Consider the following 24,600-nt stretch of genomic DNA (forward strand, 5'->3'; position numbering starts at 1 on the left):
GTGCCTGTATTACTATGTTGAGTCTTAGATGCAGTTGGTTTTAAGACACATCATTATTTTATTATGGGGAAGACAAAACTGAATTGAAAAATAAAGTTGTACAAATTCAAGCCCTCAAAAATACTTATCACAGACTCCAAAATTGGTCAGAGTGCAATTCCAGCTGTACCACTTAATAGGTCCATGTCCTCCTTGGGCAACTGACTTCTCTAAGCCTCAGTTTCTTCCTCTGGAAAAACAAGGATGCTAATAATACATACCTCAGGGAGTTTGGGAGGGGATTAAATGGGTAGTGCATGTAAAGTACTAAATAAATACAGTATCTGGAACAGAGTGAGTGTAGTATTGTCATTGTCATTTTCACATCTCTTAAAACGCATCCTAATTACCAAGACATTTCTGTAGTACATTTTCTTTTCAGAACAGCTCGTTATTTTTTAGATTTATTTTTAATGGGTTTTTGTTGAGTAGAGTCAACAAAATGTGGCGTACACGCAGTCCTTTGTCTTCTTAGATGTCTTTCGCTCGTATATTGGAGGTGATTCCTGATTCCTGCAGGGAGTTGTAGGGAACAGTTGCTTTCATTTAGAGGTCAGTCCTGGGATTTTTTTTGTTTTTTTCTTTCTTGTGAAGCAGTCACTCCTTGATTAAATTAGGATATCCCCTCCCCCATTCTCTTCATGGTTTGCATTTCCCCAGGCTTCCTTTCTGCTATACCCTAAAAGAGACTTTTTCTTTCCTTTCCTTTTTAGTTCTTGCATGATTACAGCTCAGGGAAAGAGGCTGTGGAGGGAGGAGTCCTTGCTTTCCCCATCTCTGTCTGTTGGTGGGACTTTGAGCAAACCGTTCCCTCCTACCTCCTTTGAATGGTGAATTAAATGAACTATTTTAGTTGGAGGTAGGGAAAGTGAGCTCCTTAAGCTGCTCATTGTCTCCATTTACACTTTGGGTTTTCCAAGTAGCCTTCTAAGAGGAGGAGGGGAGAGGCTGGTCCAGGCAACCTTACGTGCTGCCCTTCAGACATGCTTTCCGTCTTCTCTATCATCATGTGCCTGCAAATGAGCTCAAAGAAAGCTGGTACAAGGTTGAGGCAGTGTGGTGTGCCCAGAACACGTATGTTAGAGGCAGATGGCTGGCTATGTGTCCTTACCAGGCTTCTAAATCTTTTGGAGCTCCAGTTTCCTTATTTGTGAATAAGGCTATTAAATAACGGTTAGGAAAAGAAAGGGAAATTGTGACTCATATAAACATGAAATTAAAATGTCAGAGATGTTATTTAACTCATAAAATGAGGGACCAAGTAAGATGTTACAACCAGTTCGAAGGATAATTCAAAGAACACAGAATTATATAAGGCCATCAGGAATGTTGAAATGAATCTACAACTTTATGCAAAACTGTCAATGTCCACAGGGCAATTAGTTGTATTCCCCAGGCAAGATTCATTTGCATTTCTGTGGGCAGAAATCATTTGCATTGCTTTCAGTTTGCTACTTTGTAAAGAGTTGTAAAATAACCCAAAGACAAAGGCACAAATTACCTGGAAGGGTTCATTAGACAAATACACCAATAATTTTTTTTTTTAATTCAGTTTTATTGAAATACATTCGCAGACCATACAATCATCCATGGTATACAATCCACTGTCCACAGTATGATAACATAGTTATGTGTTCATCACCACAATCTATCTCTGAATATTTTCCTTACATCAGAAAGAACCAGAACAAGAATAAAAAATAAAAGTGAAAAAAGAACACCCAAATCATCCCCCCATCCCACCCCATTTGTCCTTTAGTTTTTATCCCCATTTTTCTACTCATCCATACACTAGATAAAGGGGGTGTGATCCACAAGGTCTTCACCATCACACTGTCACCTCTTGTAATCTACATTATTACATAATTGTCTTCAGGAGTCCAGACTGCTGGGTTGGAGTTTGGTAGTTTCAGGTATTTACTTCTAGCTATTCCAATACATTAAAGCCTAAGAAGTGTTATCTATATAGTGCATAAGAATGTCCACCAGAGTGACCTCTCAACTCCATTTGAAATCTCTCAGCCACTGAAACTATTTCATCTCATTTTACCAATAATTTTTTTTGCCCATTTCTAAGTCTTCCACAATTATTCCTGACAGAACAAATGATAACTTACCTTGCAAATTATTGAAGGGTTAGATGATGATGTTTATTTTATATATGAAGTCTTTAGCAGAGTAGGTATGCAATTGATGTCAGCTACATGTTCAAACATGCTCACACTTCTCTTTCTCTTGACAGTTGACCTAGTCTTTATACCATTTGGTTGATTAACTGCTGACCCAGGTTCCTGATTTTTCTCATCACCCTGTTAGACACCTATCATTTTTTTTCTTGCTCAAAGTTACTTGTATTTGTGTCGTGGCTTGTGAGGGCTTTGCCAGTCCAGAGGTCAAAGAAGACACCAGGCATTTTCTGATACCATGAACTTTTATTCAGGGCTTGCTTACAGAGTGGGATCATGACGGCTCTCACGCTGGGCGGGTGCCTCATTCGCAGGCAAGTTGAACCCATGCTTATAGAAGCCGCCTAGCCAGTTATAAGGGTTTGAGACCAAATATTCCTAAGGGTGGGAGAGCATAGACAGGGGAACAGGGTTCTGTGACATGGGGGTAGGGGATGGATGCAGGAAGAAGAGGAGGATCATAGGATGGAGCTTTGTAGATAACCACAAGAGTGAAAACATTTGGAAGCCAGAAAGCAGGTAAACTAGATTAACATTTGATGGTGGGAGGTCTACGGTACATTTACATCTTGCTCTTTTTGTGAGACCAAGAGTTTCCCACCTTCTGCCTGCTTCCCATTTTAAAATTACATTTTAAGGTTAATTTACCGTTTTCTTTTTACTGGTTTACAAAGATGATAAGTTAAACATTAGCTGCCCAGGTCATGCAGACTGCTGTGTGGCAACAAGTTCCACAGGCCTGTTTTGTTCAGGCCAGGGGCTGCCACAATTTGTTTTTAATTTTAAACATTTTATTTTGAAATACTTTCAAACTTACAGGACAGTTATAAAAACAGTACAAACCCCATACAGAGAACTCTAACATAACTTTATCCCTCCCAGATATCCAGATCCGCCAGTTATAACACTCTGCCACGTGATGTATCATTCTGTCCATCTATCAATCAATCCATCTATCCATCAGCTATTTGTGTATAACTATCAATCAGTTTTCTGAACATTTGAGTGCCATGTGCATTTCCTAAGGATATTCACTTATATAGCCACCTTAAGTGCGGTTATCTACTTCAAGAAATTTAACATTGATAGTTTACAGTCTGTATTCCAATTTTTTCATATGTCCCAATAATGTCCATTTGTGCCTTGTCTCCCACTTGTTGGATTCTGTCCAGGATCATGATTTGCCTTTAATTGTCATTATCTCTTTAGTTGCTCTTTTATTTGTAATTGTGGGAGCATATATACAACATAAGCTTTCCATTTCAACCACTCCCAAACATCCCATACGGTGGGATTAATCACATTCACTATGTTGTTGTACCTTCACCACCTTCCATTAATAAAATATTCCCGTTTCCCCCAAAGAGATCCCTACAACATTTCTGCTTTAACAGCCTAATCCCCCTTCTCCCTGCCCCTGGACACCTCTACTCTAATTTCTGTCTCTATGAGTTGGCATATTCTTTGATATTTTCTTTGTAGTTACCGTGGGGCTTGAATTTAATATCCTAAATTGTAACAATCTCATTTGCTTTGATACTTAACTTCAATGGTATACGCAAACTGTATTCCTGTACCCCTCTGTTCCCTACCTGATGTAGTTCTGTCACAAATTACATGCTTATAGGGTCCAAAACCACTGATTTCTCATTGTATTTTATTCATTTGCCTTTTAGATCCTGTAGGAAGTAAAAAGTGAAGTTTCAAACCAAAAATACAATAGTACTGGCATCTGTAGTTATCTTTGCCATGGCCCTTCTTGGATCTTTATTAGAGATCTTTACTTCTTCATGTGGCTTTGATCTGTTGTCTCTTGTCCTTTCCTTTCTGTCTGCAGAACTCACTTGAGCATCTCCTGTAGGGCCAGTCTAGTGATGACATACTCCCTCAGCTTTTGTTTATCTGGGAATGTCTTAATCTCTCCCTCATTTTTTTTATTTAAAATTTTTTTTTTATTTTTATCATTTTTTTAAATTGTAGAATATAACATATGTACATAAAAGTGATAGCTTTCCAAGTGCAATTAAATAAATAGCTAATTTCAAAGAATATTATAGGTTATAATTCCACAGTTTCATTTATTTCCTTCTTATGGAATATAACATATACAAAAAGGTAATATCTTTTAAAGTATGATTTAACAAGTAGATATATAGGAATTTCCAAAGTTATGAGTTATAGTACTATAGTTTTAGTTATTTCTTTATCGTGAAATACAACATATATACAAAAAGGTAAAGCTTTCAAATTACAATTTAACAAGTAGCTATAGAAAAAATTTCAAAGAATGCTATGGGTTATAGCGCCACCATTTCAATTCTTTCCTTCTATCTATTCTAATACCCTAGAAACTAAGAAAAGAAAATTATATAAAGATTCACTGTTCCTAATCCTTTGTTAAATTCCATCTTGTCTGTTGTTGCCCCTTCCTCTAGTTTAATTTCTTTTGGATTTCAGGGATGCCTAGGCAGTGACCACCCTAACTTGTTCATGTTGAAAAGGGGTGTCAACTTTATGAGCAAAGGGGACACATCTAGTTGATGTTCTTGAAGAGGCTGTTGCCTCTGGGTTTTGAGACTTAGCTGGCATAGGAGCACTCTGAAGGATTTAAGTTTCTGAAGAATAAACTTAGTGAGTGAAACTTTTATAGAGTCTCAGATAGGGATCCGTCTCCCTCATTTTTTGAAAGACAGTTTTGCCAGATATAGAATACTTGGTTGGCAGTGTTTTGCTCTGTGCTTTAAATATGTCATTCTGTTTGTTTTCTTGCCTCCATAGTTTCTGATGAGAAATAGGCACTTAATATCATTGAGGCTGCCATGTATGCTATACATTGCTTCTCTTTTGAGAGTTTCAGAACTCTCACTCTTTGGCATTTGACAGTTTGATTATAAGATGGTGCAGTTTGGGTCTATCTGGGTTTATCCTGTTTAGAGTTCCTTGAGCATGTTAGATGTGTATTCATATCTTTCATTAAATTTGTGAAAATTTGTGGTCAGAGAATGTGCTTTGAATAATTTCAGTTTTTTTAAATTTATTGAGACTTGTTTTATGTCCCAGCATATGGTCTATTTTGGAGAAAGTTCTGTGAGCACTAGAGAAGAATGTATATCCTGGTGGTTTGGGACGTGATGTTCTATATATGTCTGTTAAATCTAATTCATTTATCAGATTGTTTAGGTTTTCAGTTTCCTTCTTGGTTTTCTGTCTGGTTGATCTATCTATAGGAGAGAGTGATGTGTTGAAGTCTCCCACAATTATTGTGGAAACATCAATTGCTTCCTTTAGTTTTGCCAATGTTTGTCTCATATATTTTGTGGCACCATGATTGGGTGCAGAAACATTTATGATTGGTATTTCTTCTTGTTGAATTGCCCCTTTTATTAGTATGTAGTGGCCTTCTTTGTTTCTCATAACATCCTTGCATTTAAAGTTTATTTTATCTGAGATTAATATTGCTACTCCTGCTTTCTTTTGGCTGTAGATTGCATGAAATATTTTTTTCCGTCCTTTCACTTTCAATTTCCTTGTGTCCCTGTGTCTAAGGTGAGTCTCTTGCATGTAACATATTGATGGTTCATATTTTTTGATCCATTCTTCCAATCTGTATCTTTTAATTGGGGAGTTAATCCATTTGCATTCAACATTATTATTGTGAAGGCATTTCTTGAATCAGCCATCCTATCCTTTGTTTTGTGTTTGTCACATGTATTTTTTCCCCTCTCTCTCTTATTGTCCTTTAATGAACCAATATTGAATCTCTTTAGTACTGAACGTTTCTCCATATCTCTCTCTCCTTTCTTTGTTTCTCTGTCAGTACAGCTCCCTTTAGTATCTCAAGTAGGGCAGGACTTTTATAAGCAAAATCTCTCAGCATTTGTTTGTGGAAAATTTAAGCTCTCCCTCAAATTTGAAGGAGGGCTTTGCTGGATAAAGTATTCTTGGTTGGAAATTTTTCTCTCTCAGACTTCTAAATACACCGTGCCACTGCCTTTTCGCCTCCATGGTGGCCGCTGAGTAGTCACTACTTAGTCTTATGTTGTTTCCTTTGTATGTGGTGAATTGCTTTTCTCTTGCTGCTTTCAGAACTTGCTCCTTCTCTTCAGTATTTGAGAGTCTGATCAGAATATGTCTTGGAGTGGGTTTATTTGGATTTATTCTATTTGGAGTTTGCTGGGCATTTATGCTTTGTGTATTTATGTTGTGTAGAAGGTTTGGGAAGTTTTCCCCAACAATTTCTTTGAATATGCTTTCTAGACCTTTACTCTTCTCTTCCCCTTCTGGGATACCAATGAGTCTTATATTTCGATGTTTTATTTTATCTATCGTCCTCCAGTTTGCTGATTCGTTGTTCAACTTCCTCTAGTCTTGTACTATGAGTATCCAGAATCTTTTTAATTTGTTCGACAGTTTCTTTTATTTCCATGAGATCATCTATTTTTTTTTGTTTACTCTTGCAATTTCTTCTTTATGCCCTTCTAGGGTCTTCTACATGTCCTTTATATCCTGTGCCATGCTCTCATTGTTTGTCTTTAGTTCTTTGATTAATTACTGCAAGTACTGCATCTTCTCTGATCTTTTGATTTGGGTGTTTGGGTTTGGGTTATCCATATCGTCTGTTTTTTTTCATATGTTTTAAAATTTTCTGTTGTTTTTGGCCTCTTGATGTTTGCTTAACTTGATAGGATTCTTTTAGGATATGTAGGCTAATTCAAAGACTAATCTCTAATTTGTCAGATCTACAGCTTGGTGGCGTACACTTTCTCTAACTAACCAGCAGGTGGCATCTACGAGCCACCTGTTCCCCTCAAGCCAGTTCTCTCCAACTTTGTCTTTGTGGTGTGTGAGGGTCTGATTCTTGTGGGGGTCCAATTGGTGCACCAAGTTTGGGTGTGTTGTTGGTGTTGTCCGCCCTGAATGTGGGACGTGTGTCTGAGCGGTTAGCGAGGGAGGGCGGCTTTAATAATCAAACCTCCCCGGTGTTCCTGGAGATTTAAGGCTGTTGTAAGAGTCTAAACCTTCCTTTCAGTCTCACCACAGATTGTCTCTGCCGCTGACCCACAAGTCCTTGGTATTGGTGTATGGTCCCTGGGTTTTCCGAGTGGGTCCCTCTGCCAAGCCGTGCCCTTCTAGGGCCTCTGCTGAGGGGAGGCTGTGCTACGTCACAAGTGCGTGCCATCCCTCAAGGGTAGTTTTGGGCTGCCGGGCCATGTAGGGGCGTTCCCAGCCTGCCGAAAGGATGGCTGTATGGGGTGTGTTAATTTCCCCCTCTTTGTACAGCCCCACCTTCCTAGCTCTGGGACAGTTAGCTGTGGGTGCGCAAAAGGCTGTTGTCCACACCCGATATTGTGGCGTGTGCTCATGATGCTGGAAACACTTGGGAATGTTTTTTAAAATTCTATGTCTGGAATGTCCTAGGTTTGGTCCTCATTGATAGTTTCTAATTCTTCTAATTTTCTCCTTTGCTTGAGCCTGTTTTTTGGTATGTTTGTAATCTTTTGTTGAAACTTGAACATTTGATATTTTAATGTATTATTGCTGGAATTTAGACTCTGAAGTGTCTGTTCCTTAAGTTTTATCTAACTAGTATTATGTCAGTGCTTTTCTTGAATGCCAGGAGCCAAAAAAAGAAAGAAAGAAAAGAAAACACCTTTCCCAGTCTTTCCAGATTGACCTGTGTGCCTGTGTGAGTGTTCTCTTTCAGGGCTTATCCATTAAACAAGTTAGGAGAATAGCTGGAAACCAATGTGTAGGGACCTCCCTGGTCCTTTCTTTCCATGTCCCTTGTCTTGGACATGCACGTGTGGCCCTGGGAATTTCCCTGTTCACACGGATACAAATGTCGCCTCTTCCCTAGGAAACAGTTTCCTTACAGTTCTAAACTGTATGTCCTGTAGCCAGCAATCCCTTGTACCAGGCAGCCCCTTGATTGTTGTCTGTCGGTGTTCTGTAGTAGTGCTTGGTGAGCTGCCCTCTGTATGCAGGGCAAATTCTGGGGTGGAGAGTCCCTCAGGCCACCCCTAGACAGATTGGGCCAGACATAACGTGCTCCCAGTATGTGCATGAGCATGACTTTGCTGCCTCCAGAACTGGGACTGGGGATCTGATTGACACTGGGAGCACAGGCCAACTACTCTCAGCTTGCGAGGGGTGAGGCCAGCCAGGACCTTTTAAGTTTTTTTTTATCTTGATTTGGCACTCGCCCTGTTACTGTAGTCCTTATAACAGTTTTCTGGAACTTTGAGAAAGATGTTTTGCCAATTTCTCCTGGTTGTTCAAAGCATCTGTAGGGAGATGGACCCCTTGTAATTTATATTTTAAAAACTGGAGTTACAGTGGAAGTGGTTTTGAAATGTGGAGGAATTTTTAAAAATCATTGTAAGCACATGAAGATTTTTTAAACTGGCATTAGAATCACAGTGTTCTGCATATTGTCAGAGAGAGCCTTAAACGGAATCAGGAAACCTAGGTGCTAGCCCTGGCACTGCTACCCTTTCATTGGATGATGCTGATCAAGCTGTTCCCTCTTTAGCCCTCCCTCTTCATTTGTGAAATAAAGTGAATTAGCTCAGGGTTTCCCATATCTTGGTCTTTTGACTACTAGTTTTGGGATTTTTTCCCCCAAACTATTATTTATGTAAAGTTATTTTAAACAGAAACTATATCAATACCTAAATTAAAAATCAGTATCACTTTCTGTAAATAAACAGCCTAATATAATGAAAAACAACAGTGTTAAGGTTTCTTCACAGGGGAAATTTTTTTAAGTATTAAAGAGGTATTAAATGCAAAATACATAGCCCCAAACTAAGATTCTCCTGAAATAAATAGAAGGATTGATAAATAATCAAAATGGAAATACCTCTGACTGTGTATTTTTTTCTTTCTTTTCTTTTCTTTTAACAACTGGTCTGTGTGTTACCTAAAATTATCTCCTGTAGCCTTTAAGAGTGGTCTGAATCCCACTCTTCAAGGAAATCATGGTTTTAGGTAATTTCAAGGAATGCTTATAGCACTTCAATTTTTTTTTTTTTTAATTTTCGGTTTTCTTTTTATTATAAATAATTTATTTTTAATTGTGGTAAAATATACATAAAATGAAATCATTTTAAACATTTTAAGTGGAAAGTTCTTTGACTTGAGTACGTTGATAATACTGTGTAACTTTCACTACTATTTCCAGACTGTTTTCATCATCCTAAACCAAAATTCATACCCACTTAGCAATAGTACCCATTCCTCTCTCTCACCTCCACCCCTGGTAACCACTATTTTGCTTTCTGTCTCTATGAATTTGCTTACTCTAAGTATTTCATATAAGAGAAATAATGTAGTATTTGTCCTTTTGTGTCTGGCTTATTTTTATTTCACTCAACATGATGTCTTCAAGGTATATCCATGTTGTAGGATGTACCAGCATGCCACTTCTTTTTAGAGCTGAATAATATTCCATTGTATGGCTGTATCATATTTTGTTTATCCATTCATCTGTTGATGGACCCTTGGGTTGCTTCCACCTTTTGGCTATTGTGAATAATGCTGCTATGAACATCGGTGTGTAAACATCTCTCCAAATTCCTGCTTTTAATTCTTTGTGGTATATACACAGAAGCAGGATGGCTGGGTCCTATCGTAATTCCATGGTTAACTTTCTGGAAATTGTTTTCCACAGTAGCTTAGTTTTCTTTTGAAATTTATCCTCTACAACTATTTTCCAGAACTCTTCCATGTGACAAAATATATTCTGTATTTTCTAACTTCAACAACAACAGCTTTTTATCTGACAGCTTTAAGAGCAAAATATTACCTTACGTGGGCTTAGATAAGTAAGGTCATATTCAGGGTAACTCATTTTATGAGAGCTTTTGGAAGAATCATTCTGAGATCTCTTGCTGTAGGACTCACTTCTCATTGTCTTTCTTCCCACATGGAATGAGCTGAAAGATATTCATGAAAGATTGAACAGGGTCAATTTTCTATGGGTAAAAACAACAGCAACATCCATTTTTCAGGGTCTGAGAAAGCATGGCCCTCCTCTTGCCTTGAAAAGATTGTTAGAAACCATCACCTTTTAATGAATTCAAAATAACAGAAGCGATTTTGGAGCTGTTTGGCTTTTGGAAGTGCCGGGATAAATCATATTTTTTTTATAACTTCTATTTGAGTAAAATAGAACTGATAACATACCTCTATAGACCCACAGTGGCATGAAGTACAAGGTAACTGGTGATCTTTTCATCTTGGTCCAGGTGGGCTCCTGGTTTCCCAGACAGTTTCAGCTGTCACAGTTGCTTAGAGTTTACTGAGCTGTTTTTAGTTCCTCATTCACATATTGAAAAGAAGCGAGAACTGCAGTTTGCTGTCTGGTAACAACTTCATTTTCAGCTAACACTAAGCTTGTCCTTGTGGACTGCTTCTTTCAACCCAGATTGGGTTTTACGCTGTCATGTGGCCTTTGAAAAATAATGGAATTTCCTTGGGAGCAGGAAAAGAAAGATGTTCCATCTTTTATCTTTTCTTGGCTTATCAGACCCTTAGCATCCTGTGGCTTTAGTTTCCTCAAAGGGCTACAGCAATGGTCCCTGGAGGCTCCAACAGCTTTTGAAGCTTCTGAGATACCAGGAAGTCAAATGGATCTCATCATCTATGTTTAATTTTGAGGCCAGGAAAATGTCCAAATCAAGGTACCATCGTGGCGATGCTTTTACCCCAAGGACTGTGGCTTTCTGGGGCTGGCTGCTGGTGATCCTTGGTTCCTCTGCCAAATGGCAAGACACATGGTGGTGTCTCCTGGTCTCTCCCTTCTCTTCCAGGTTCTGTTTCAGTTTCTTGCTTCCTTTGGCTTTCTCTCTCTAGTGCTTCAATTTTTTAGTCCATGGTTCTTTACAAAACCTAAGGAAAAATCTACCTATCCTTCCCATTACCATTTCAAAACATGTATTTGATTTTTTGACTAGTATGACATTCATGTAGTTTAAAAAAATCAAAAGTATAAAAAATTGATCCTTTTGATTTTTGAATCTCCCTTCCATTCCTCCCTCCTATCCATTTATTTCATAAGAAACTCTTTCTCAATATGTAAAGGCTATTACTAATTTCCTTTTTATGATTGCCCAAGCATTAACATTGTTTGGCATCTTTTTTTTTTTGTTTGATAAATGTTATTTTATTTCATTGTTATATTATTAATTATAGTTTGAAATATCATGACTTTCCATGATAACAGGTATAATCATAGTTCTCTCCCAATTGATGGCCTCCCTTTGTATTTCTCTAAACTCAAACAAGAAACTATCTCTTTTCTCCAGTTGTCCTCCATCTGGTCTCCCTTGTTCCCTTGGGCCTGTTCTCTGACCAACTAGAATTGGGATTTTAAGGTTTCTATCAGATCATATCCCTTTCCTGCTTAAATCTATCAGTGAGACCCTTAACCCTGAGTATAAAATGCCGCCTCTTTCTCTTGCCTGCAGGGGCCAGAAGGATCTGCCCCCAGGTCTGGTATGCTCTGACTCTCGGTTACTCACCATGCTCCAAGCCTGCTGACCTTCTGCTCTTCCTTGGACATACCAGCTTCAGGACCTATATTCTTGCTCTTGTACCAGATCTTTGCTTGGGTGGCTACTTCTTGCCAGTCATCACTATCTGAAACACACTCCCATTTTTCAGTCTTACTACCCTGCTTTTTTTTCTTTCAATTTTAAATTCAGTTTTATTGAGATGTGTTCACATATCATACATTCATTCGTGGTGTACAATCAGCTGTTCACAGTACCATCGTATAGTTGTGCATTCGTCACCCCAATCTATTTTTTAAACATTTTTCTTATACCAGAAAAAGTGAAAATAAGAATAAAAAATAAAAGTAAAAAAGAACACCCAAATCATGCCCCCCACCCTATTTTTTCATTTAGTTTTTATCCCCGTTTTATGCTCATCCATCCATACAATGGATAAAGGGAGTGTGAGCCACAAGGCTTTCACAATCACACTGTTAACCCTTTTAAGCAACATTGCTATATAATCATCTTCAAGAGTCAAGGCTACTGGGTTGCAGTTTGATAGGTTCAGGTATATACTTCTAGCTACTTCAGTACATTAAAAACTAGAAAGGGATACCTATAAAGTGCATAAAAATGCCCACTAGAGTGACCTCTCAACTCCATTTGAAATCTCTCAGCCACTGAAACTTTATTTTGTTTCATTTTGCAATCTCCCTTTTGGTCAAGAAAATGTTTTCAATCCCATGATGTCAGGTCCAGATTTATCGTTGAGAGTCATATCTTGTGTTGCCAGGGAGATTTACACCCCGGGAGTCAGATCCCATGTAGGGGGGAAGGCAGTGAGTTTACCTGCAACTTGGGTTAGTAGAGAGAGGGCCACATCTGAGCAACAAAGAGGTACTCGGGGAGACTCTCAGGCACAATTATAAGCAGGTTTACCCTCTCCTTTGCAGTGACTAGCTTCATAAGGGCAAGTCCCAAGATAGAGGGCTCAGCATACCAAACTGCCCATCCTCAATGTTTGTGAGAACATCAGCAATGATCCAGGTGAGGAAGTCCAACACTTCTGCATTTCCCCCCAGCTCCTCAGGGGGGCCCTGCATATATATTTTTATTCTCTGCCTAAATCACTTTGGCATGTGTCCCTATTTCACACTAACCTATACAAACCTACCAGGTCTCACTTCTTATTCAAAGTTCCATGTAATTATGTTATTTGAATAAACTATGAGTTAAATTGTTTGGGAAGTACAGATCCTGCACTAAATAAACATCTCTTCCCTTGGTCTCACATGGAAGTTGAAGTTTTAAAACACAGTCAAGTATCATCCTTTACCCTTTGGCCCAGTTAGCCCTAGTCTTAACCAGATCTGCTTCATTCATATCTCTAATTGAAATCTGGACTCTTTTCAGCTTTTTTAACAGTTGCTGTATGCGCTAATACTGACATTCATATCTGCTGAGCTCTAGGTCTGAGTTTCAGGTGTCAACGGATACCCAAAGTTCCAGGTTCGATCAGGTTATGCGCAAAGGGATCAGCATCTTGTAATCTGGAGATAGCCATTACAATTCAGGAATAGATTTGACAGCTATAAGAGCTTACAATCTAGGGACCATTACAATAAGCCATGCTCTAAGATTCAATTCTGAGTTTACATATTGTAGTTATTCCATATTGGCGAGGCATTATAGTGTTTGCCTTTGTTTCTGGCATAGTTAACTCAAAATGCTGTCTACAGGATCCATTCACCTTGTTGCATGTCTCACATCTTCAGTCCTTCTCGCAGTTGCTCAGTATTCCATTGTATGCACACACAACAGTTCACCATTCTGTTCCTCAGTCTATGTACCTGTAGGCCACCTCCACCCATTGCAAATCATGCATACTGGCATCTATTTTTTTGCTTAATCTAGCTTGTTAAATGATAGCTTCCTCATTCTTTTTTCTAGTTGTGTAGTATTCTAATGAACTGATACATGACAATTTTATATAATAGCTTATTATTGGTGAATGTTAAGGTTATTTTGGCCTTATTATTACAAAGAGTGCTGCAGTGTGATTCATACATGCAGAAGGTATCTCTAATTTTCCAGAAGTAGAATATTGTTGAATGAAAGGGTATATGTATTTGTAATTTTTATGGTTATTTTCAAATTGCCCTTCCTTGATGGTGTACTATTTTAACTTCTCTCCACCTGTGTGTATAATTCCTCAATCTTGCCAGCAGTTGTTAAAATACTGTTGGAGTTTGTCCATCTGTTTGGGGGAAAACAAGAACCCATCATGGTTTTAATTTGCACTTTTCTTGATGTGAGATAAGTATCTTATCATGTATTTAAGAGCAGTTTTCTATTAACTGTGTTAATAAACTTTTTCCATTTTAAAAATTGGATTGTTGGTCTTCTTACTGATTTTTAGGAATCTTTTCATCTTGTAGAGAGGGAGTTACCCTTTGTGAAAATAATTTCCCCCAAGTTTGCCTCTCTTTCCCTTCTCTCTCTCTTTTTTTTTCCTATCTGGAAATTGTCTGTGTGTTTTAACTAGTTGAATTTATCAGTCTTTTATGGCATCTGGTTTTGAGTCATGGTCCTTTTCCACACATTTTCTTCTAGTTCTTCTATAGTTTCTGTTTTTATATCTAAATCTTTGATACGTTTGGAACTTGTTCTGATACACAGAGGTATGGGTTCAATCTTATTTTTTCTGTATAACTACACAGGTTTTCTTTTTCTTTTTTTTTTTAAATATTCATTTTATTGAGATATATTCACATACCACGCAGTCATACAAAACAAATCGTACATTCGATTGTTCACAGTACCATTACATAGTTGTACATTCATCACCAAAATCATCCCTGACACCTTCATTACCAGACACACAAAAATAACAAGAAGAATAATTAAAGTGAAAAAGAGCAATTAAAGTAAAAAAGAACACTGAGTGCCTTTGTTTGTTTGTTTGTTTCCCCTATTTTTCTACTCATTCATCCATAAACTAGACAAAGGAGAGTGTGGTCCTTATGGCTTTCCCAATCCCATTGTCACCCCTCATAAGCTACGTTTTTATACAATTGTCTCCAAGATTCATGGGTTCTGGGTTGTAGTTTGATAGTTTCAGGTATCTACCACCAGGTACCACAATTCATTAGAACCTAAAAAGGGTTGTCTATATTGTGCATAAGAGTGCCCACCAGAGTGACCTCTCGGCTCCTTTTGGAGTCTCTCTGCCACTGAAGTTTATTTCATTTCCTTTCACATCCCCCTTTTGGTCAAGAAGATGTTCTCCATCCCATGATGCCGGGTCTACATTCCTCCCCAGGAGTCATATTCCACGTTGCCAGGGAGATTCAGTCCCCTGGGTGTCTGATCCCACGTAGTGGGGAGGGCAGTGATTTCACCTTTCAAGTTGGCTTAGCTAGAGAGAGAGGGCCACATCTGAGCACCAAAGAGGCATTCGGGAGGAGGCTCTTAGGCACAGTTATAGGGAGGCCTAGCCTCTCCTTTGCAGCAACAGTCTTCCCAAGGGCAAATCCTGTAGCTACACAGGTTTTCTAGCTCCATTTATAGATTAAAGAATGGTCTATTTTTTTCTGCCAATTTAAGATACCACTTGGGCCTCAAATATTAGATATTTGTGATATTAAATTCTCTTAAGAATTTGGGTATATTTCAGAACTTTCATTTCTTTTACATGGTCAGTCTGTATTCATGTGCCATACTACACTGTTTTAATTATTGAGACATTATAGATGTATTTTAATATCTGGCAGGGATAGGGCTCCCAGTCCCCCCGCCCCCCCCCCCGCAGTGTTTTTATTACTATTGCTTGGGCTTTTTGTATGTATCTTGTTTTTTGTTTTTGCTTGTCTGTTTTGTTTTGTTTTGTTTTGTTTTGTTTTGTTTTAAATATACAAATGTAAGGAACACCTCCTCAGTTCCAAGTAAAGAACTTTCTGTATTTTTACTGGATTATGTAAAACATACAATTCGTCAGTGATTCAGTGATAATATCTTTATCATGTTAAATATCCTATTCAAGAGCATGGTATGCTTTTGGTTGGGTCTTTTGTGTCCTTTAGTAGGTTCAGATTTTTCTCATATAGGCCTAGCATATTTCTTGTTAAATTTATTCCAAGGTGTTTTATCCTTTTTGTTGCTGTTTTAAAAGGTTCTACTTTGTATGAATGAAACCACTATTATAATTTGAGATACATATTAATTTTGTCAGTAGTGGGTACAGTTTTATTTATGTCTGAGCTTGCTCCTCTGAAAATGTTAGCTTCTCAAGGAAAAAGATCCCTGCAGCGTACCTTCTAATTCTGGGGAGAGATGTATTCCCTTAAACTGCACAGACAGAAAACCTCAGGAAATATTTTTTCTGCCTGGGCCCTTTTTTGCTCAAATGTACCTTCCTAATGATTTAATTTCTCAGCAAGAAGACAGTTTCGTGGTGGGCACAGCCGAGGGTACAGTGTTCCATTTTCAGCTGGTCTCTGTGACTTCCAACAGCAACGAGAAGCAATGGGTACGGACAAAGCCCTTCCAGCATCACACTCACGATGTGCGTGCTGTGGCGCACAGCCCGACAGCATTGATATCTGGAGGTGGGTACTACTCTTGGAGAGTCTTTCTTCATGCTCAGCTCTGGTTATTTTCATGCAGGTCTTTTCCTAATTCTGTACACCTTCTCCCCTCTTTCCTGCCCCAGGCACTGACACCCACTTAGTCATTCGTCCTCTCATGGAGAAGGTGGAGGTAAAGAACTATGATGCTGCTCTCCGAAAAATCACCTTCCCTCATGTAAGTATCATATCCTCTGTCTCTTCTCCTGTAAGACTCTCAATATAGCTAACAGTTCCTGGACAAATCTGTAGGACTTCCTGTAGCTAACCTTCTTCATTCTTTCTGTTTCTGAAATAAGCCTCTTGCAAAGACATTGACGGGGGCTAGAGATTTGTGTTAGAACTGCTAGTTCAGTTCCTGGGCAAATCATTTCTTTTCCAGATGGTTGTGGTTTTGGGGGAGTATGTTTATTTGTGTATATTTTACGTTAAATGTTGGGCTCTTTATTATTCTGGATGGGAGCAGGAAAATCCAGGCTTCCGGTGTTCCCTTCTAGGTGAATGGTACCATATTCCCAAGTTAGAAACCCCACTTTTCCCCACCTGTTTACCATGCCATTCAACCAATAAACATTACTGAGTCAACCTGCTCATTATCTTGAATCTGGTCATTTCTCTGTTAATGCTGCCATTATCCTAGTTTAAGTCCAGCATCTTTTCTAATGTGGGTTCTTTTGCAGTAACTTCCTAATGAATTCCTTGTATTTACATTTTTGTTATGCCAGACTATTCACTAACGATCTGTTTAAAAAGCAACTTTTTTCTTTCACTCTGTGCTTCAAAGACTTTGGTTGGTCCCTTTTCCCCCCCTGCATAAAGACTAATTCCTTAGTGTGGCCTATAAGACCTGGCTTGATTTGGCCCTTGTCTTCAGCTCTTAATTCTCCTTCCATACACTTGCAGCATCACCACAACTCCTACACCACTCAGTCCAGCCAAACTGGAAGAGATTTTATTCTAATGCTCTTTTACTATGAGCCATTTCACATACCCTCATTCTGTTTGGAATGTCCTGTTCTGCCCTCTTTGCCTGATTATTCTTTACCAGGGAACTTCATCTGGGGCTCCTATTTTTATCCCTCAAGGCTAGGTTAGCCTTTCTAAAGCTAAGTCCTTTCTATTTTTTATTTTTTCCATTACACACTATGCTTACATGTTAAATTCTTAGCACACTCTAATGTAATTGCCCATTTAATTCTGTGTTACCCTCTTAGACTATAAGTTTCTTAAGAGTAGTAGCTGTGTTTTTATTCACCATTATGTTCTTAGATCCTGGGATGGTGTCTGGCATATGATTGTGATTAAGAAGTATTTATTAAATAAATGGATTTTAACAGTAAAGTATGTGCTAAGATTTTGCTGCTATGTCTAGTATTGAGGCAATATATAGCTTTGGCTAAGAACTTTTCCATTCTTGGATACAGCGATGTCTCATTTCCTGTTCTAAAAAGAGGCAGCTTCTCCTCTTCCAATTTGCTCATCACTTGGAACTTTGGCGACTGGGATCCACAGTTGCAACAGGTAAGTTGTGAGAAGATTTTTTCCCAGTGAGAAAATTGGAGAGAGAAGCCAAAAATCAGAATTGCAGTTGAGATTTTGCTAGTGGAAAAATGGAGGTAGATTTTTGTGTCTGTTGGAACTTAACATTTTTTCTACCCTCTAGATGGAAGAAATGAGTTGTTCAGTGCTAGACTCTAGCAAGAACTGGATCATCTCTTAAAAGTTTAGATTCTTTTCACTGAACTACAGGGTATAGTTGAGATGAAGTTTGTGAAATCATAGTTTGCCCTAGTTTGCTGGGAAAAAACAGGCTTTTGAAAAATGGCAAATTTTAATGTTGGGTAGTTAACAGTCCTACATGAAAAAGAAGGTTGCATAGAAACTCATGGGTAACAACCCAGAGACCTTTTGTGTGATCTGCTAAGGAAATGTTTGGGTCCCATTGCTTATGGTCGATGAGAGACTTTTGCTTTAGGTTCCAGAGTGAGAAAATGAAGTTGAAATCAGGGCCATGCAAACTCAACTTCCATTTGCTTGCCTGGCTGGGGGTACAGCTTCAGGGAATTTGTGATCTATCACCAGCCATATCTGGAGCATTCAAATAGAAGAAGCTAAGGAAGTGCTCACTGCTTTCTTTTTCATGTACCCGCCCACCCCAGAAAATTCTGAGCTTAGACATCTTTCTGATTTCCCACTGGTAGAGATTCCATTCTACCTAGGAATGACTTTTTAGAAGAAAAATGTACAAGTAATCATATGGAGAAATGTTTTATTTGATAAGAAAAACTTCAGGGATATTTCTTGTTCCAGGAAAGAATGGAGATATTCTTCCACTCTCTAAAGACGCAGATCATTTACTGCAACTGAAGACAAAGGTAAGGGAGTTCAACTGTGTACCTCAGAATGGTTTTACCATTCTGAATTTTGAGGGTGACTTGGTTGATATAATAAGCTATGTAACTTCTAAAACTATTTGAGTTGTAGTCACCAGAATTGGATTTCCTATGATTATAAGTTGGGCATTCAGAATATATTGGATGAATGAATACAGGAAATTGGTTTTCGTTTGATACTATGAAGATAACATGCGTATTTTTAAAAGTTGAAACAGTACAAAAAAAGTATACAATGAAAAATGGGCCTCCTTCTCATCCTGTATCCCCAGTCCCACTCTCCAGAGGTACTAATCACTGTCGACAGTTTCTTAAATATCCTTCCAGAAAAAATTTCCACCCATATGTGTATGTGTATATATCCTTTCTTTTACATTAATAAGAATATACTGTGCATACTTTGTATCTTTTTAAAAAATCTTTATTTTAATTACACAAATACTTGTGAATATAGTCTTACTGTGAAGAATTCAAACAATATTGGTAGTTTGTATCCTTGACCACCTCTTGAGAATATTGTGCAAACCTTGTATCTTTCTTTTTAAAAAATGTTTTTAATGACACAAATATTTGTGAATATAGTCTCACTTGAAGAATTCAAACAATATTAGTAGTTTACATCCTTGACCACCTCATTAATTCTAATCCCTCCCCTGAAATAATTATTAATTGATTAGGTGTATTTTTTTTAAGTATGTAAATTTACATTAGACTTTCCTTCTTTGTTCTGCAAATTTTTCACTTACTATTTCTTAGAGCTCTTTGAGGCAGGTGCTCATACAATGGAAAATCAGTTCTCCAAATCACCTATCCTCCAAAGCTTTCCTATATTAAATGCCTCCCTGCTCAGATTTCTAAGCTTGGGGTCTAGTGCGGCAACTGTTGAGTACTCAAAGGGCTGAGATAATGTGCACAATATTCACTTGCTTCCATTTCTGGTTTTGCAAATCAAAGCCACGCCATTTAGGTGTTCTACCTCTAAAGTAATCATAGTGACACATAGCATGAGTGTCAGGATTGTGTGTAGATGTTTTTGTGGATAAGTCTGGAGGCGCAAGAGCTTGAGAATTAATGTCACAGCGAGCCTTGTCAGTATGAAGTTTTACTTGAACGTTCATCATGATTCTTAACGTTGCCAGGGGCCTGAGAACATTATTTGCAGCTGTATCTCCCCAAATGCAAGTTGGATAGCTTATTCTACAGCTTCTCGTTTTTTTCTCCATCGGTTGAATTATGAACATGACAACATAAGCCTCCAAAAGGTAAGTGATAGCCCGATGTCTGGCCACCCAAGAAGAAACTTTGTAAGTATGTGATTTTTTATGTGTAAAGTGGAAATGTACTCGATGTAAATCCTTGCTCAATTGGAGATTGTTGTTACAAAATGGTCTTTTATTTCCATTTTGAATTGGTTATATTTTTGGAAGGATAGGGGAATGCCAGAATGTGGATGTAAGTTTAGATTTTCCTGCCTTATGGTTTCATATGTAACTGAGTTATTTTCATGATAGAAAATTTAGTATTTACTTAAGAGTTGAAAAGGGAGGATGTATTAGTTACAATGGTATATCACTATTCTGGGCCCTTGGTCAGTTGGTTTATTTAGAAACAGGAAGCATAAATGTAACTTCAGCCTGGCTGTGATTATTTTTGATAGGCTAAAGGTCTCACTTCTCTTACTTACTGGCTTTTACTATTGGTTGACTCTAAGGTTTCCAAAATGCCAGCGTTCCTTCGCTCTGCCCTTCAGATTTTGTTTTCTGAAGACTCAACAAAGCTCTTTGTGGCATCAAATCAAGGCTCTCTACATATCATTCAGCTGTTGGAAGGAAGCTTCAAGCACCTGCATACTTTCCAGCCCCAGTCAGGTGGGAATTTGGGAACTGGTCATGAGAGAGCTGTCAGTATCTAAGATGTATCGTTTTTTCCCTCTTAAACCTCATTGTCCCAGCTTCACTAATGATCTTCCCCATCCTGCAGATATGCACTTACATGTTTGCAATTTAAAGTAGATGATACCTGGTAAATGAAGATGCTTGATTACTCTTGTCTCACTGATTTTTTGATTCATTATTTGGGGCCAAAAAAGGGTTCATCACCCTTCTTCAGAGTTTTGTTAGCAGAGCAACAAGAAAGTTAAAATCTCCTGTAATCCTGACACCCATAAATAACTACTGTTAATATTTTGGTGTATTTACAGAATGTCTTTTTTTTTTTTTTTTTTTCATTTTTATTGAGATTGTTCAGATACCATACAATTATCCAAAGATCCAAAGTGTACAATCACTTGCCCCTGGGTACCCTCATACAGCTGTGCATCCATCACCACACTTAATTTTTGTTCAATTTTTAGAAACTTTTCATTACTCCAGACAAGAAATAAAGTGAAAGATGAAAAAAGAAAAAAAGAAAAGGAAACTCTAAACCTCCCCTATCCCTAACCAACCCCCCTCAATTGTTGACTCCTAGTATTGATACAGTACGTTTGTTACTGTTTATGAAAAAATGTTGAAATACTACTAACTGTAGTATATAGTTTGTAATAGGTATATAGTTCTTCCCTATATGCCCCTCTATTATTAACTTCTAATTGTATTGTCATACATTTGTTCTGGTTCATGAAGTGATTTCCAGTATTTGTACAGTTAATCATGGACATTGCCCACCGTAGGATTCACTTTTATACATTTCCATCTTTTGACCTCCAACTTTCCTTCTGGTGACATATATGACTCTGAGCTTCCCCTTTCCACCTCATTCAAACACCATTCGGCGCTGTTAGTTATTCTCACATCTTGCTGCCAACACCCCTGTTCATTTCCAAACATTTAAGTTCATCCTAATTGAACATTCTGGTCATACTAAGCAAGAGCATCTACATTTCTTCCACAAGGCAGGAGGGAGAGTCAAAGAAGGTAGAGAGGCAAAAGGAAGAGGAAACAAAAAAAAAAAAATGACACCTAGGAAGCAGCAAAAGGAAAAATAACCTTAAATCAAAGTAGAATAAAGAATCAGACAATACCACCAATGTCAAGTGTCTAACATGCCTCCCCTATCCCCCCCTCGTATCTGCATTCACCTTGGTATATCACCTTTGTTACATTACAGGAAGCATAATACAATGATTCTATTAGTTACAGTCTCTAGTTTACGTTGATTGCATCCCTCCCCCAATGCCTCCCCATTTTTAACACCTTGCAAGGTTGACATTTGCTTGTTCTCCCTCGTAAAAGAACATATTTGTACATTTTATCACAATTGTTGAATACTCTAGATTTCACCAAGTTACACAGTCCCAGTCATTATCTTTCCTCCTTTCTTGTGGTGTCTCACATGCTCCCCATCTTTCTCTCTCAACCGTATTCATAGTTACCTTTGTTCAGTGTACTTACATTGTTGTGTTACCATCTCCCAAAATTGTGTTCCAAACCACACACTCCTGTCTTCTATCACCCTGTAGTGCTCCCTTTAGTATTTCCTGTAGGGCAGGTGTCTTGTTCACAAAGTCTCTCATTGTCTGTTTGTCAGAAAATATTTTGAGCTCTCCCTCATATTTGAAGGACAGCTTTGCTGGATACAGGATTCTTGGTTGGCGGTTTTTCTCTTTCAGTATCTTAAATATATCACACCACTTCCTTCTTGCCTCCATGGTTTCTGCTGAGAGATCCGCACATAGTCTTATTAAGCTTCCTTTGTATGTAATGGATTGCTTTCCTCTTGCTGCTTTCAGGATTCTCTCTTTGTCTTTGACATTTGATAATCTGATTATTAAGTGTCTTGGCGTAGGCCTATTCATATCTCTTCTGTTTGGAGTACGCTGTGCTTCTTGGATCTATAATTTTATGTCTTTTATAAGAGATGGGAAATTTTCATTGATTATTTCCTCTATTATTGCTTCTGCCCCCTTTCCCTTCTCTTCTCCTTCTGGGACACCAATCATATGTACATTATTGTACTTTGTTTCATCCTTGAGTTCCCGGAGACGTTGCTCATACTTTTTCATTCTTTTCTCCATCTGCTCCTTTGCGTGTAGGCTTTCAGGTGTTTTGTTCTCCAGTTCCTGGGTGTTTTCTTCTGCCTCTTGAGATCTGCTGTTGTATGTTTCCATTGTGTCTTTCATCTCTTGTGTTGTGCCTTTCATTTCCATAGATTCTACTAGTAGGTTTTTTGAACTTTTGATTTCTGCCATATACATGTCCAGTGCTTCCTTTACAGCCTCTATCTCTTTTGCAATACCTTCTCTAAACTTTTTGAATTGATTTAGCATTAGTTGTTTAAATTCCTGTATCTCAGTTGAAGTGTACGTTTGTTCCTTTGACTGGGCCATAACTTTGTTTTTCTTAGTGTAGGTTGTAATTTTCTGTTGTCTAGGCATGGTTTCCTTGGTTATCCAAATCAGGTTTTCCCAGACCAGAACAGGCTCAGGTCCCAGAGGGAAGAAATATTCAGTATCTGGTTTCCGTGCGGGTGTGTCTTAGAAAATTGCTCCACCCTTTGATGCCTCAGGTCACTGTGCTTTTCTGCCCAGCAGGTGACGCCTGTTAGCCTATAATTCTTGACTGGTGTGAGGAGGTATGGCCGTGTTCCCCCAGGCTCTGGGGTCTGGTTCTGAATGGAAAGGGCCCCACCCCTTTCCTCCTAGAGAAGACAGACCCCCCAGGTGGAGGTCATTAGCATTTCAATGGTCTCTCTCTCTCTGCTTGTGCTGTCTCCACCCTTCCCAGAGTCACAGCCCTGGAAACTGAAAATGACTGGGGCTTTCTCCACTGAGCCGAAAAAGAAACAGATAGTCCCCTTCAGACCCAGTCAAGGCGACCCTCTGGCTCTCCCAGGTCAGTTGTCACCCAAAGCCTCTGTCTGTTTTTTGGGGCTGCGTACCTGTAGTGAGCAGTTCACACTCGCTACTTAAAACCCCAGTTGGAGCTCAGCTGAGCTGTATTCGCTTGCTGGGAGAGAGCTTCTCTCTGGCACCACGAGGCTCCGCAGCCCGGGCTATGGGGGAGGGGGTCTCCCGACCTGGTTACGCAGGTTTTACTTACAGATTTTATGCTGTGTTCTCGGGCATTCCTCCCAATTCAGGTTGGTATATGATGAATGGATGGTCTCGTTTGTCCCCCCGCAGTTATTCTGGATTATTTACTAGTTGTTTCTGGTTTTTTGTAGTTGTTCCAGGGGGACTACTTAGCTTCCACTCCTCTCTATGCCGCCATCTTGCCTGAGTCTCAGAATGTCTTTGATGTATGTATTTTGTGGACATGTTTGTTTTTATAAACATGAAAATGCCTGATACATACAGTTTTATTACCTGTGTTAATGTATATCTTATGATTATTTTTCCATGTTCATTGAGAAGTGAGTATGCGTCAGTGAATTAGTATATGTATGTGCAGCTAATTACTGCTGGGTTAACTACTGAGGACTTAGTACCCGTCTTAGGCTAATCTCTACCATAATTCTTTTGATACTTCCTGTGGTCTTTTTTCCTTCTCCCTTGCCCTGGAGTGTAGCTGCTTTCCTGTCATTTAGGTTTCATCAGTCTAGAAAATGAACTTTTTTTTTTTTTTAAGTTCAGTTTTATTGAAATATATTCACATACCATACAATCATCCATGGTCTACAATCAGCTGTTCACAGTATGATCATATAGTTATGCGTTCATCACCACAATCTATTTCTGAACATTTGCCTTACATCAGAAAGAATTAGGACAAGAATAAAAAATAAAAGTGAAAAAAGAACACCCAAACCATCCCCCCATCCCACCCTATTTGTCATTTAGTTTTTATCCCCATTTTAAAAAATGAACTCTTAACTTAAACTTTCATTGTTCTCTAGAAGCAGCCAGAAGGAACCTACA

At 38.5% G+C, this 24,600-nt stretch overlaps 1 protein-coding gene across 2 annotated transcripts in view; it reads left to right on the plus strand.

Moving 5' to 3' along the window:
• UTP4 (UTP4 small subunit processome component) overlaps positions 1-24,600 on the plus strand; it is a 42,543-nt gene that overhangs the window by 11,398 nt on the left and 6,545 nt on the right. For both annotated transcript variants that reach the window (XM_037815645.1, XM_037815644.1), the window contains exons 7-12: positions 16,161-16,332; positions 16,437-16,528; positions 17,775-17,871; positions 18,661-18,725; positions 19,883-20,005; positions 20,455-20,611. In XM_037815645.1, the coding sequence (XP_037671573.1) occupies positions 16,161-16,332; positions 16,437-16,528; positions 17,775-17,871; positions 18,661-18,725; positions 19,883-20,005; positions 20,455-20,611 (706 nt within the window). The remainder of the gene's footprint in view (positions 1-16,160; positions 16,333-16,436; positions 16,529-17,774; positions 17,872-18,660; positions 18,726-19,882; positions 20,006-20,454; positions 20,612-24,600) is intronic.

This window comes from Choloepus didactylus, chromosome 22, assembly GCF_015220235.1.
Source record: "Choloepus didactylus isolate mChoDid1 chromosome 22, mChoDid1.pri, whole genome shotgun sequence".
Lineage (NCBI taxonomy): Eukaryota > Metazoa > Chordata > Mammalia > Pilosa > Megalonychidae > Choloepus > Choloepus didactylus.